Raw genomic sequence first — 16,562 nt, forward strand, 5'->3', positions numbered from 1 at the left:
AAGTTCCAAGCACATTTTATAGATTCCAGATCTTAAATCTCTTTAGATACTTAATCTCTATTTGATATCAAATTTCAGATATTAAAATTATTTTTGTGAATGGTGCAACACATTAAAAGATTAGTTTTACTACTTTTTAGGTTAATATAGCATAGTTAGCTTTGTATAAATGAATTAATAATTCTTTGTCAATGATTGGCAGGTTTAAAGGGAGTGAGTCCCAGTGCCATAGACGATGAATCGAATTGCAGCAATAATTCTGGTCTGACAAGTGTCATGCAAGGCAATATGGCTTCTGTAAAGACTGAAAACTCCAATGCTAAGTACGCAGGCAACTTCAACGATGGCACCAACTCCAATGAAAGCTCACTGGCCAATGAGCCGATCAAGGGATCTAACAAAAAGCGAAAGAGCTTCAAAGAGGAAGCCAGCGCACCCGCCAACTCCAACGATGACGCATTGAAAAAAATTAAGACTGAACCATCTCCACAAGTAAGTCTACAAAGTTGATCGAGGTAGTTGATTTCAATTTCAACTTATATTCTTTTCTGTTCCATTCCTACCTAATCATCTCCTGTATAATTTAGATATGCACGGATCTAAAAATTTGATGAAGGCAAGTATCAAGTGGATCGTTTGTATAAGCTTTTCGCTATTTATACAAAATTTAAAAAGTTAGATATATTTTTTTATGTTTCTATTGTTGTTTATTATTTATTAACTACATAACGAGGAAATTTCATTTTTCAACACAGTATTCTAATACAGCATAGATATATTAAGGTAGGAATAGCTATCTAGATAGCTCTAGTTAATTTGTTGAAATTTTCTTAGTAGTGAGGGTCTCAGTTCATCAAGTACAATTTTTACTCAGTTCGTCAAGTGTCACGGTATCAAGTTTTCGTTGCATGCTGATACACAATCAGTTTGCACACTAGTTAGGGATTAGAGAGAATGGGTTAGGGAGAATATGGTTAAAGCTTAGGTTAGGGAAAGTGTAGGGGTTGGGTTTTTGCCAAACATGAAAATGTTAGAATTAAACAAATGATACTGTATCCACTGGACATTTTAAAAGGAACTAGAACTGAAAACTTGACGTTGCCTACCAGGGCAACTTGATCAACTGAGATCTTGATGAAGTGAATGTTTACCATTTAGTATTATCAGGACTTCCTGTATACTTCCGTATATACACAAAATAATACAATATTATAGTATATCCAGTTCAATACCTGCTATCATTATAGTGATGTAGTAGATGATATAGCAGGCTTATATTAGATAATTGCAGCTTGTAAAACTTTGTTGTTTTGTTACATACAAATAATTATCAAATCCATTGAGAAATATTAATTAATTCATCTCATATAAAAAAAGTCTTCAATTAAGCATTAATGTTATGGAAAGCCCGAATTCATGGCAATGATCTCTTCTTCCAGGACGGATCTTCTCAATCGGCATCAGTTGTGGTTAAAATTGGTGGAAATAATTCGACTACGTCTGGAGCATCGAACGCAACAAACCCAGCTTCATCCGCAACAGCCAGCAGAATTGTTACAAGTGAGTTGTGCAGCATCAATTCAAGACCATTCTAATTTTGTTCAACCGTAGAATTTTAATAGTAAATCAACTTTTTATTGTGACTATACCTCACTTATTAATTAATTTTTGTGACATCGGACTTGCAACAGGAATATCGTAGGGCATATACAAAAAGAATCTTTTCACAGTCAGATAGTGTTAAAAATTCATTATTATACCACAGCAAATAATATTTCTATATTGATCACTAGCTGGTAACCCGTGCTTTGCACCAGGAAAAAGCTGTTGGGTTGTGTTTGCATTTGGGTTGTGAAATGTAATCTCGTCATGTCCACAGGAGACATCAGAAAATAAAATAAAGTGAAATAGATTACGTGGAAATCTCCTCCAAAATTGAAAATTCTCAGAAAAAATGTTGTTGGGTATCGAACCCGCAACCTTCCAATCATTAGTCACGCGTGCTATCAATGCGCTACGAAATCATTTGGAGAAAGCTCTGTTTGATTGGGCTTATATCGTTGTGAAAACGTTGAATCACAAATTGAATGAGATTGTTTCAATTATTAAATTAAAATCGATTGATTAATAAGAATGAATATAGGCCTATAACCATCTTTGGTAAATTTAGAATCTTGGTGTAAAATTGAAAGTTCATTAGTTCAGTCAAAAAAGATTTCAATATCTTTAAGCTTTTTAAAGAATAATCGGAATTCATCTAACAGTAACCTGACTCACTTGGTAAACCATTGAATCAGTTCCTGTTCATTATTGATCTACTATAATGAGGCCAGCCATTGGAACATGATTTTTTAATTAACCTTTTGACTGTGATAAGCCATTGAATGAGAAGCGGCCCGCAATATTATTGTACAGTATAGTACCTACCTACTATCATACATCAGGTCGCAGTGTCTGTGACGTGTTTACTACTGTTGTGTGTTCTGATGTTTTATCAGTAAACACTTCATAGACACTGCGGTTTGATGTTATCAGTAGGTACTATATTGTCCAATAACACTCAGTGCCGGTTGCACAAAAGCCGGTTAAATTTTAATCGTGATTAATTCCACGAGAACCAGAGAAGCTGTCTTTTTGCGTTCCTTGCCCTATTACCATAGGTAATGAAAGTATTGCTTTCTGAAAAATTAAGGTACCCAAATTTCTATACGTATCAAGGTTACCTGAGTCCAAAAAGTGGGTTTTGGGTACTGGTCTGTATGTGTGTGTGTGTATGAGTGTATGTTTGTCTGTGCACACGATATCTCATCTCCCAATTAACGGAATGACTTGAAATTTGAAACTCAAGGACCTTACACTATAAGGATCCGACACGAGCAATTTCGATCAAATGCAATTCAAGATGGGGGGCTAAAATGACGAAAATGATGTCAAAAACAGGGGTTTTCACGATTTTCTCAAAAACGGCTCTAACGATTTTGATCAAATTTATACCTAAAATAGTCATTGATAAGCTCTATCAACTACAAGTCCTATATATGTAAAAATTCCAGGAGCTCCGCCTCATCCATGCAAAGTTTGATTTTAGATTTCCAATTATCAGGCTTCAGATACAACTTAAACAAAAAATTCTAAGTAGAAAAGAATGAGCCTGAAAATCTCTACGATTAATGTCCAGTAACATTTCCACCTAAAATTGAAAATAAGCTCGAAATTCGAGAAAATTTGATTATTCAAATGCAAACTTAATGAGTGAAGCAACTGTTGATTCCACTCAATCATTCACTGTAGGCTACTGGAATAGATAGCAGAATTGATCTCGTCAGCTGACCAATTTTATATCCTAGACTATTAAACGAACAACTTCTGTTTATATGTTTAGATGTTTATATGTTTGTATTTCACCGGATCTCGAAAACGGCTCTAACGATTCTCACGAAATTCAGAACATAGGTTTATAATATTATAAAGATTTGATTGCACTAGGTCTCATTCTTGGGAAAACTAGCTGAAGGACATTAAAAGGATAATAATTATTATTCATACTTGGAAAAACAGCTGATAATAATTATTTCGTCGACTGTTGGTGATGGAAGTGAGTGATCGAGTTCATGTGTGTGGGACTGTGTCAAAATTGAGACTCAGCTGTTGAACTTTTGTAATCATTCAATCAGGTACTTAGTGCCGGTTGCAAAAAAGCCGGGTTATTTTACTTATTTATCACATTGTGTACAAATACTTGACATGAGGAAAGGCACAACAAGCTCATGACCAAAAGTGTCCCATTTACAATTTTCAATCCTGATTAATTCCAGTAGATCCATCTTTTTTAAATGGTCTTCTCTGATTTGGCTCACATGAAGTTAATCAGTATTAAAATTTAACCTGCTTTTGTGCAACTGGGCCTTTGTGAGGGAATTTTTGCATTCCTCTGGGAATTAATCACAATTTACTGTTATTAGATAGAACATTTCTGTATGAATGTTATTATAATTTCCTCTTTCGTAATAAATGTTGTATGCTTCTGTACTTCAGAGCGAAGCTCGGTCCCCGATATTTAAATGATATTTCCGAAAACTCTACTCTTACGCTGGAGACACACATAACGGCAAGGAAAGTTGTGTGAGTGCAGCACACCAGATTTTCATAAAAGCCTACTCTGATTGGTTCTTGTGAAATTAATCATGGTTAAAACTTAACCTGCTTTTGTGCAACCGGGTCTTAATCGTTTACTGTTTAAATTATCAGGTACGCTGACACCGGCAACGACAAGCTCGATAGTGGTGTCGGTGCCTCTGCCGGTGCCCTTCGCCGGCCTTCAGACCACCACCGCCACCGCCACGGCCACCACCAGCTCGGGTGCCTCCCCTCAGCCCACCACCACCGTCGCCATCTCCTCCTCCTCCCCCGCCAGCAGTGTCACCTCCGCCGACGACCCCCCCTCCAAACGGGGAAGGTAACATTCACTAAACTATCATTGTTTTGGGATTAAGCCTGTGCTACTTTCTGGAAGTTTTTTATGTTAAATAATGAAATGATCCACTGAATGGCGGCTCAACTAGCTGTTGTACTGCACAGCTTTATAGCATTACTAGCTTTGCTATCTTCCGTGTAATTAATCGTCAAGTTTTCACTTCACAATTCGCGCTTATATTTCTTGAGTGATATTTGATTTCGTCTCGTACGTAACGTTTCCTTGAGTTTTCATTCGATCCGAGTTGTGAATTTGTATCTGTGTGCGCTTATTTTTCATGAGTGTAATTTAATTTCGAAGTTCTAACCCACCACCTGTCACTATGATAATAATAGCGCTTATTTGTCATGAGTGATAAGCAATTTCTCATTCGTGTCGTTCCTTCAGTTTTCTTTCAAGTTGTGAGTTGTTAGGCTTGTTACACACACATACATCGTTTTTAAACGTCCGATTTTATACAGTCCTAATAAATTCTATTAGATCGAACATAAGTCCAAGTTACACACACATCGATTTTTGAACACACGATATTTTGAAGTCCTTATAAATTCTATTAAATTGAACATTACGTGGCAAACATAATATGATAATTTATCATGTGTTTACCAAGTTCTATTCAATCTGGTAGGATTTGTAAGAACACATTTTGAACGTCCAATAATCGATCTGAGGTGTACCTTACTTGACTTGGCAAGTACATTATGTGTATTTTCACACACCTGCATACATCATGTTCTGTTTTGTTAAGCTCCGTTCGATCTGCTAGAATTAATAAGGATCGCAAAAAATCGGGCATCCAAAAATCGATGAGTGTGCAACCATCCTTAATCTGTGTACTCTTATTAATTTGAATGTCTTGAGTATTTGATAGACTATGGATTGAATTTATCATTCGTGGAAATTAATTTCGTTAAGTTTTAAACTATTCACGTTCATTTTCATGAGAGACTTGCCATTCGTTCCTCCATTATGGATATCAACTACGTACAACTTGAAACTATTTATTATTGCAAGTGCAAGCCGGGATGAGAAATTATCCTCAGAAATGATAATTCAACTCCATTAATCACACTATTTCGTTTCCAATCATTTCGTAATGCATCTTACCAATGTTTATTACATTGAAAAGCCTTCTTCTATCTCATCAGTTTTTAAGACGGTTGACACTGAAATAAGTTATAAGAGTTATCTCCTCATTTCCAATGAAATTCTATATTTCTCAACTGAGTTTTCTTTTCTATTTGTGAGAAGATAGCGGTAATTGAAACGAATTGAATTTTAAGTAATTCATCCTTTTTTAAAAGCTAGAAATTATTGATTGACAGATAAAATGGTTGATAGATATTTGAATAGAACATTCGAAATAAAATGTAGAGGTGGAGCCATGGATAAGATGAAATAATGAATCATTCTATTCGCAACAGGGTTTTCTCACAAACATTCATTCAGTCTGCATCGTGAATGTCAGTTCACAGTTGAATAATTATTAGGCTGTTTTAACTTTAAATGTTTAGTTGCCTAAGTTACTAATCCACTATAATTGGTTTGAATACTTATTGAATGCTCAATTAACAAGTATTGTCTATTCACATAACCGATTCCCATTGATGAATTCAAACATATCATAAGCTCTTTCAGACCAACTCAAGTCTTGAATTGAGATCACCTTCTTAAATGAGCATAGAGATAAAAATAAATCAACTTCTATTTGATAGTTTGATGGATTCTAGGATTGAAAATTCCAGTATAATTTATTATGATGAGTGTTCTGCACTGATTGTTCACGTCAGTATATAAGTGACTAAGCTTACTTTATTGTGCATCTCAACCGAAAAGGCTGGTTGTCCACCGGTGGGGAAACAGTCAAATCTTTCTGTTTTTGCAAAATCTCTTGATAAGCAGTGATGTTGATTATAATACAGTAACAAGTGAACCGATCATTTCAATAATCTACTAAAAATTTCTTCTATTTATTTTCTACGAAAAAGGTACATGAAATTCGTGATGGAAATGAAAATTTCTTGTAATAACTTAGCACCGGAATGTTTTCGAAAAAATTGATGCGTTAACATTGACTTGAGTATTATTGTATATTTAACCACGTTTCACGACTAATCGTTTAAAATGGTGTATGCATGAAACATATTTGCTAGGTCACAATCGGTAGAAAAGGAGGTTCGGGGAAGAAGTAGGAAGCGTGGAGGGGGAGCGGGGTCGAAACGTGGTGGGAGGGGCAGCCTGCCACCCCCTCCGCCCGTTTCTCGCCCCCCCACCCCGCCACCGGTTGTCCCCGTCCCCATCCCTGCACCGATTTCTCCTCCAGCAGTCACCACCACTGCTGATGCTGCTAGTCTCACTCCACCCGCCACAATTGTAACTAGCACTTCTACCTCCTCAGCCTCAGCCGTACAGCCCCAGCCAGCAGCAAGGTAATTGGTCGCGCTGGTTCAGCGATATTCTGCATCTACGTTCGGTATCTCTTCCATTGTAGCCTGTCCCTTCTTATGTGCATCTCCCAAGGAAGTTTTTCTAAATGTCATTGATGTGTCATTTGTGTTCTAGTTATATATGTGTTGGTCTTGCGCATTTATTTAAGTAGTATTTTTTGCTTTATGGTTTCGTTCATATTACCTGAATTTCACCCTTATCAACTGGATAGATTTAATGTTTGTGTTGATCTGGAATACTTATTTTCGGCAACATTTCATCTATTATTTGTAATAGGTTGTGATAATTTTCCTCATTATTTTTTTGTCATGGGCTAGTTTGATTCTGTTTTAATGGGACTACTAAAATACGTTCATGGATATTCTTTGTGGCGCTTTCAATATTTATGTAAATACTATTCATATTTTGAGTCTATTTATGTTGCTTTTTCATTTATATTTCATAAACTTCTATGTTTTAAATTACAGCAATGTTTTTCTTCTATCCAAATTTCCGGGTTTTTCAAAGATCTAGCTTCCTTCTCAACTCTACAAGTATTCAAATCACGATTTTAATGTCATTTCTTTCAATTCAATAACGATTTGAATGTCATTAATCTTGAAACAATCCTTCAAAATGGAAATGAAAATTTTGTTGATTGAAGGATAGTTATTCGTAATTTGAGAGCTCAAATTGAATTTCATTTCAAGTAATTCGTTCAGATTATGTTATTTTCCTGTTTTATGTAAGTGTATCCAAGATTTCAATATTGAATATATTATTTTGATTTGTTCTTTAATAACTTGCAATTTTTCTGTCTTCATTATTTTGGTTTTATAAATATGTATTTTTCATACATCACAAGTCAGTACATAATTGGGAGAGAAACAGGCTCTACCCAACAAAAATTTCCTGGCTTTTTTTATAGATATTATTTTTGTTTGGAATGAAATGTTTTTGATGTGAGCATGATTTTGGTATTTGAAAATCATCTTTCTTTTTAAAATCGAAGTTTTTAACAAAATTGGACAAAAGTTTTCAACGGTTTTATCCGGTACCGTGCTGTACTTCTCCATACCTTTTCTGAAGTTTCTCCATACCTATTCAAATATTTAAGTGCATAATAATTCTGTTGACTTTATTCATAGTGAATATTGCTTACCTAAGTGACCATGTTCTAGTAGAAACATCCGCCAGTAGTTGTATGTTGTGCTTGCAGTTTAAATTATTCCTATTTAATAATATTGCATAATATTTTCGGAAGGCTTCTTTCAAAGTTTGAGTTGGTTTAAAAAAAATAATTTATTCATTCACTGTACAATTCATGCTGTTCTCCTGGTTGGAGCATGTATCCTTTTTTCCAATATCACTCGAGTAATAGTTCCTACCTATGTACTCGTTAGCTCTCTTCAAACTATAACTTACTCCCAACTAAAGTTTTTCAATGTTCTCATTGTTGAAACTCATTATCATATTATGGTTTAATGTATGTTGTACAATCCCTATCATTGTCCTTTTTTAAATCTCTTGTATTTTTGTTTCTTCGTGCTTTTGTCTTTGTTTGGATTTACTATTCATTCACTTATCGTATCTTGTTCATGTTGCTCGAAATTTCTTATATAATGATCATTCTCTGAATATGACTGTTATCACCAATTATCTTATGTTAAGACTGATTTACTTTTTGTAGGGAATCCATGACAATCGGTCATTTCATCGCTTGTGTTATTTTCAGTACATGATATTCACCTTGCCAAGAAAATTGGTTGAAGCAAGGTACTTATCTAGGATTCTAATTTTTTCTTTCCCTAGCTTGTGGGATGAATCTGCTTTTTATCACAACCTCTTGAATGTGCTTTTATGACGTTTGCCAATAATGTAATATCTGAGATTCAATTGGAAATCTTCACTTTTTATGAACGTTGTTTCATTGATTCTATTATTCATATACCACATTCTTTGTTTGCCGAATTGAGCGTTGCAAAGTATAAAAATATCTCAACAACGTTCAATCGCAATTGAGAAATGTCAACATGAAAAGTTCCGTGATCAAAGCTTATTCATATTGCGTTTTATTTTTGAGAAATAATTGCTAAAAGCAATATGTTGTGTTTGTTATACGTGGCTAGTTATAAAAGTTGTTCTAATTAAGATACGCAGTTCGCTTCGAAGCATACTTATTTCATCTGTTTAACTAGAGCATATTATCACAAACTATCAAAGAAGCCAATCTTTGAGGTTTTGTGAATTTATTATCAGCATTAAATTTGTGTTAGTTGTATTTGTATAAGTCTTAGTGAATACAGTTGACATAATGCATATTCAATTTGATTAGACAATCATCAATAAATTTGCACCTGAAGTTTCTTAGCTTGATAACACTGATGTTTTATTTTTTTATAGAAAAATTATTTATCATTTAAATCTCTTTAGTAGTGCATGGTCTAAATGACATCATCGATTTCAGATTCTATAGTGGATCATCTCTCCGAAAATTTTTCTTGTACAAACCATAATCCTGTTAACTACTGAAGAACATGCTCTCAAGATATTACATGTGACACATTTTTATTACTGTAATAGCATGTCAGTTATCAAGCAAACGTGCATTCTATTAATTTGATTGGTTGATTTTGAAATGAATTACTGGGATGTTGTGATAAATTGAAGTGAAGCCGATAGATGTATGCGATTATGGTTGCAGTGTTGTTGCCCATAGTTGGAACGTAGCGACCAAAGAGCCGCCTTCTCCACCCAGTAGCCCTGATGCATTAAAACGTTCATCCAATAGCAAAACCCGTACTAAGCAGCCAGTAGAAATAAAAGAAGAAGAGAAAGACGTGAAGGACGTTAAACTGTAAGTGATTTTGTCTGAAAGACGTTAACGATTGACTCCTGTGTAGTTTGTGCTCTCGTAGTGGCATGTCCTGTAGACATCCATGTCTTGATTGTTGCTTTCAACGGCGTGTTTCCATCAATGTGATCTTCTACTTTCTCTTCAACTTTGCTCGTTGTTTGGCCCTTCCTGATGAGTACATGGTAAGTAGGTGTCTTCGTGATTCTGTCATATCTGTACAAAAATCTACATTTTTTAAAAATATTTCGCTTTCGATCTTTTCTTATCAATCCTGTTATTCGTCCAGGTATATGATGACAAGATTCAAGATAAATATAATCCTCATCGTTGTTTCAAGATAACATGCATTTATTTATGCGTGTTTCAATCAAAAGGTGCAACAAATGCGTAATTGTTCATTTAAAATTAGATTGAATCGAAGTTATGGGTCTTCACCTTGTTCTGATGATTTTCACATTCTTAGTGATTTCATAATTCTATCAGAACTATTCACATACGCGTATTGGATAAAATCAGGAATTTACTAACAATACTTGAATGAAGCCTTTCTTGGCGAGGCTAGATTTTTTATAATAATTCATATCGATTCATGATGATTCTTCTACATTTTTTAGGTCATCATATATGTTTTTTACTTATTTCATTTACTCACTCCTACCATTATTATGTGATGAAAATGTCTATAATCTATAAGAGATATTTTTGTACTTATTTCATTAGCTCATTCCTACCATTCTCATAGGATGAAATAGATCTATAATCTATAAGGGATCAAAAGAAATTCAATTGTAATTCGACATCTTCAACAATATACTGAGTTTATTCATGAAGTCTCAAGTGTGAACAATTTTCAATATTTGAATGTTGATTGTTATGTTTGTTGTATGTACTTCTTATAAACTTTTCAACACCTCTTATTTGTCTCTGTTGCTGTTTTAATTTAGATATTTTTTTGAATTTATGATTTTATAGAAATATATTCCTGGTTTTTAAATATTCTGCACGTTATTTCCACATTTTGTAATTTCAGCAACTTACTCAGAATTAATTAATAACAATTATTGTTGCATGTATCATTAAATTAATACTTTCAACTTTTTCTTACCAATAACAATAAATATTGATAGTTTAAATTCTAAGAATGGAATAAAACATTCAAAGGTAAGCACTCCATACTGTTCGTGTTGAAATTAATGAATCACATTCCTTTCTGTTCACATTAAAAATATGAACCTGTATGTATCCAGTTTGATCTTATCTGTACATTCATGTACTCAATTTCGAAAGTGAGATTACTATTATTTTTTCAATTCAACATCATACAAATTTATGTAAAATCACTCGAAATACATTTTTATATTATTATTCAATAGCTTTCAATGCAGTCCCTTCAAGATTGCTGCATGTATAATTCTTGACCTCCTGTATAAATGATTCTGCTGCATATCATTAGCTGGATAACAAGCTACATGCATTTTGAAAACAATAAGGCTAGTTTCACACTCTTTCGGTTCGTTTCGTTTTCGGCAAATTCCGATAAGTGTGAAACGGTAATTCGGTTTGAATTCGGTACCGAGTAGAAACCGCATAGAACCGAACGCCCACTTGACTCTAATAAATTCCATCAGGTTTCAATTCGTTGCTAGCGAGAGGCTCTTTCACACACTTTCGGTTCGGTTCGGTTCGTTTCGTTTTCGGCAAATTCCGATAAGTGTGAAACGATGATTCGGTTTGAATAGCAACCGCATACCACCGAACGCCCCCTCGACACGAATAGGTTTCATTATATTCGAATTCGTTGCTAGGGAAACAGGAAAAAACAGTCTTTTACACACGCTTGCCTATTTGTTTTTATTTTAACCTGATATCGTGATTATCTGTTTCAAAATTTTCCAAGTCAAAATCATATGTTCAATTCATTTCTGTTAGTCCACAGAAACATTTTTTCTCAATGAATAGTTTGCTATAAAAATATGAAAGATATAAATTAAAACTTAGTGAGAATTTTTATTTTTTTATTTTTCCACGAATATTACAATTTCATCAATGGAGAGAAGAGATTAAGTTTATATACCATGTGTCAAAACAAGGAACAAATTTTCAATTAATAAAATAATCTCTCTGAACTTCCAAAATTAACATGATCAAAAAGAAACTATTTAAATAATTCACAATTTTTAATTAACTTTAAAATTTTGTTGCTCAAGAAATAACATCTTACAATTTGACACCAACTGTTACATTTAAATATACTAGCATGAACTGTGAAAATCCAAACAGCTGTGTTTGAGAAGAAAATACCTAATTAGAACCGTACGAATTAAAACCTGACATGTGTGAAAGCCTCATTCGTTTTCGGTAACGAGACGAACCGAAAATGAACCGAACCGAATGAAACCGAAAGCGTGTGAAGCTAGCCTAACTCAGGCATTATTACTGTTTGCTCCCACTACTGTACTATTTGAAGTGATGTACATTTTGAAATTATTATGCACTAAGAATTCTGTTGAAATAGCATGATTGTTTGCATCAATACTTACACTCAAAGACATTTTTTTAATTACCTAATAATTTGAAGACATTCTCTGTTGAAATAAAGCATTTGCTTGAGCCTTGATATATCAGTATCATTTGTATTTTATCCACATTATGATTAGAAAGTGATTATTATTAAAAGATGTGCTCAAATTTTCACTCATTTTTAATTTGAAATTGAAAAACATGTAATAATTCCAATCATGGACATTTTGCAAGCAAAAATAATATTAATACTTCTAGCCATTGCAGTTCGAAATCAAATTTTTACTTCAAATTTTAATTTGATAACCGATATTTATTTTATTTTCCAGATTCCAAAATGGTGTGAATGCGCCACACATGCTCGGCAATCAGTTGAATCCATCCTCCACAATGGCTCAAAAAATGTCGGATACATTGAATCAAGAACTGGAAGCTCATAGTATATTCACTAATGACACTAGCAGTCAACCAACCAGCAACCTTGTTGGTCCACAGCTGCATAGTCGAGTTATTGCCTCTGTAAGTAGTTGTGTACGTTGAAGTATGTTACACATTACATATATTATGTTAATGTTGTAAGTATAAGTTGTGCCGAAAATTATACAGAGTACATACAATAAATTTAATCAAATGCAATATTAATTTCAATAGCAACCTTAAAAGTCTTGAGTCAAATTAGTAGAATAGAGGTTCATTATCTCAGCTTTTTTAAGAGTTGTTGATAAATTACCCTTGGAATTGAACACTTGCAAACTGATTAAAAACTACTTTGTGTAAGTATAGGCTAGCTAGTTCACTTTTTCCTTTCAAGTAGGCTTATTTATACAAAGGTTATTAATAAAACCTCAAAGATTAATCTTGATTTACTTTGAAGTGAGTTGATTTAGCATAGCATGTTATTTTATTTTCTTGTTATCAGGACATTGTATATCCTATATACTGGATTGTAAATTCCATTCTTGATAATAATCAATAAAAATATATACCGTACTAGAATGATTCCACATTATTCTCCTCTTTCAGTAGGCCTATAGTCCTCTTCCAAAGATGAGAAATCAACTCTTCCACAACTTGAACCTATCAACCTACCAGCAAATCATGAAAAAGTAGGATATCGTTAATAGTTTTGGCTATTGAATATTGCATTTTGTATTGGCGAGTGGCTCTCCAGTTTCACAAATGAACCTTAATTCAATCATATTACGAATTTTACGAACAATGGGCCATATAAATAAAGTTGAGCATTTGCTTATACTTCTAAAATATGGAGCAATTGCTTCATTTTCTATGAATAAACATGAGCAAAACCTTTTGCTCATGCTCATCAAAAAAATAGTTTGAGCATTTGCTCTAAAGTAAAAGCTTATGCTCAAAATTGTATGAATAAACTAGAGCATTTGCTCAACTTTTGAAGCAAATGCTTCAAAAAGGTGATTCTAGTCTGTAGCAGCTTTTCACCTTTTGCTCATAGTAAAATGGCTTAACTAATTCGTATGAGGAAGAGGAAACTATACCAGATACGATCACAACCAATAGTTGAGAACTATAAAACTCTTTTTAGATTCAACCACGATATAATATCACCATTATTCCTACAAAAGAATAAATAATACAAAAGATAGGTATCTGATATCAAGATAGCCATCACAAAATAGGAAATAGGCATTTAAGGAGATGAGAGTGTAGACGATTATAAGAAGGCTGGCTATTGATATTATAAGAATATGCCGCTGAAGATTATTATAAAGATGATATTTTTTCACGCTATTATTTCAAAATTCAAAACTCAACTAACCTAAAACTCAATTCCTAAATTAATAGAAAACAGATCAGACGACGCGAACACAAGCGGTGTCCCCTACTTGCATATTTAGCGCTTACGTGAGTTATAAAAACAAACTAAGGCCACAAAGGCGAATCAGCTGATGAAAAATCTTCAAAATACGTGAGCATTTGCTCCAGAGTTCAGGAGCATAAGGTAAAGCTTATTCATATAAAAATGAGCAAATGCTTAAGCTTCTACCTAATACTCATGAGCAAAACCTTATGCTCATGCTCATGAGCATATTATGCTTTGGTTTTATTCATATGGCCCAATGTTTCAAGTGAAATTTGTGTTATACAGGTTAGATCTTCGAACGCGGCAACTCCCAATGGCTCGACGGGCAATAGTGGTGGAGGGGGGACGACAGGAGGGAGCGGTGGTGGGGGAGGTGGCCTGAACTGGGGTTCTGGCCCGGGAACAGTTCCGCAATCATTGGATCAGCTGCTCGAGCGCCAATGGGAACAGGGATCTCAATTTCTCATGGAGCAGGCTCAACATTTCGACAGTATGTATTCTACACAAATTCATCTGCTGTCGCTAGACCAATGTTTTGAACTATAAACTTTAGTATTTAGCGTAAGATCTTGTAACTGCGTTACAAAATTTCATCCAGTTTATTATCATGCACACCAAATTAACATCAGCTCAACAATACATCAAAATTACTTGAACATTTTATCAAAATCACTACATTATTACACAAGCATTACAATACAGTATTAAGCTGCATTCCTACATACCAGTGACAGTAAACAGTTAAAATATAATTTGCACGAGTTCTCTAATTGGACTATTGCCACTCAGCCCGGCCGAGTGGATATGAATAATCTCATAAGAACTTATGTGAATTATAAATTCACTGATACTGATGTGTGGGAATTCAGCATTAGTGAATGAGAACACCACAAATGAAAGGCTAATATAAAACACCTCTAAAATCAGTCTAGAGGATAGAGAATCAATCTGTGGAGAAGGGTAGTGATGCGAAATCTGTGGGAGTACTAAATAAATTTAAAAGCCAATTATTATTTTAATAATATTTTTTTAATTCATCATTATTTATTAATTCACAATTCATTGAAATGATTGGGGGAGGACCAACAGGCACAGCCCAAAACTGTTCTTCCCCCGAATTTTGATGCATATACTAGTCCAAAAAGTAGGTTATGCTTCTTTCACTTGTCCAATTTCGATTGAAAAATTCAATACAAAATGAATAATTGGGTACTCCTTAATTGACGATGGTACTTTGAATAATTATTGTTTTCCATTCTCAAGGACATAGGCTATGTCTCACATTCGTGAATAGTATACGAATAAAAAACATCTTGCATGACATTCTCATGATAACAAAACATCATAAATTTCAATTTCGTTCAATGAGTAATTTAATTACAGTATTTTATTGCATAATTTTGTTGCTACAGTTGCGTCCCTCCTGACTTGTCTACATCAGCTGAGGGCAGAAAATCTGCGCCTTGAAGAACATGTGAATGGACTGTCGCAGAGAAGGGACCATCTACTCGCTGTCAATGCCAGACTCGCCATTCCTCTCAATCAGTGTAAGTTGTGCCAAGTCAACATTAATCAATCCAAACACATACAAATCAAATCAAACTCTATTAAGGTTTTCACAAAACAAAATATATATTACAATGAAAATTATCAACTTGAATAAAACACGCAAGGATAAATCCTTTGCGCAGGATATTATAATTATTCTATAATACAAATTCGAAATTTGAACAAAATTCTTGAATAGACTATTGGTAGAAATTCTTACATTTTATACATAACTGCAATAATAAGCATTATTTAAAAAATCGTATTGTTATTAGAGTTGTTGTTCATCTATTAACATATTTAATATATAAGTTAACTTATATCTCTTGAAAAATAACTATTGGGTTCTCAGTATCTTATTGAAACCATTTTATTCTGAATTGCTAACACAGTTTACATTGTTTATAGTTAATTTGACTGAGTTTTTAATCCCTAAGTTTTTTGCTTGAGCACAATTTTCTCTTAATTATTGGAAGTAGTTTTAGATAATTTCTTATTATATTTTTCTGTTTATTCCACTTGAAACCTATTACATTTATTAATAGTCCAGTCACTATAATATATATTGGTGCATGCAATTTATATTGTAGTTCTGATTTTTTAATATATTATTTGGGTACATAAGAGAAGTCCAGAACCAATTTCTTCTTGCAAAATTTCCTTGTGCTAGATACTGGATGGCCCAAAAACCTCGTATTTTCGGCTCATTTTCCAGTTTTCTGCTATTTCTGCCAAATCTTGTAATCGGACAGAAAAATTTGCTCACTTTTTTTAAGATTATAAAATTCTGAATAAAATGAGATCATTCGGAACTCTTTATCTCCAATGAGTACTGAGTTATGATTTTTCAAAAATGAGTTAAAATTGAAGAAAAAATCAATTTTGATTAATTTTAG

General features: G+C 33.6%; 1 protein-coding gene across 4 annotated transcripts in view; it reads left to right on the forward strand.

Moving 5' to 3' along the window:
- The window catches only part of LOC111046548 (protein AF-10), a 38,706-nt gene that overhangs the window by 11,464 nt on the left and 10,680 nt on the right, over window positions 1-16,562 (forward strand). Inside the window, exons 6-13 of one of the 4 annotated variants that reach the window (XM_039424450.1) lie at window positions 203-492; window positions 1,440-1,560; window positions 4,249-4,456; window positions 6,628-6,903; window positions 9,606-9,758; window positions 12,608-12,797; window positions 14,404-14,608; window positions 15,531-15,665. In XM_039424450.1, the coding sequence (XP_039280384.1) occupies window positions 203-492; window positions 1,440-1,560; window positions 4,249-4,456; window positions 6,628-6,903; window positions 9,606-9,758; window positions 12,608-12,797; window positions 14,404-14,608; window positions 15,531-15,665 (1,578 nt within the window). The remainder of the gene's footprint in view (window positions 1-202; window positions 493-1,439; window positions 1,561-4,248; window positions 4,457-6,627; window positions 6,904-9,605; window positions 9,759-12,607; window positions 12,798-14,403; window positions 14,609-15,530; window positions 15,666-16,562) is intronic. The other 3 variants (XM_039424451.1, XM_039424452.1, XM_039424453.1) reach the window with 3 other exon arrangements.

The sequence above is a fragment of the Nilaparvata lugens genome, chromosome 3 (assembly GCF_014356525.2).
Source record: "Nilaparvata lugens isolate BPH chromosome 3, ASM1435652v1, whole genome shotgun sequence".
Classification (NCBI taxonomy): Eukaryota; Metazoa; Arthropoda; class Insecta; order Hemiptera; family Delphacidae; genus Nilaparvata; species Nilaparvata lugens.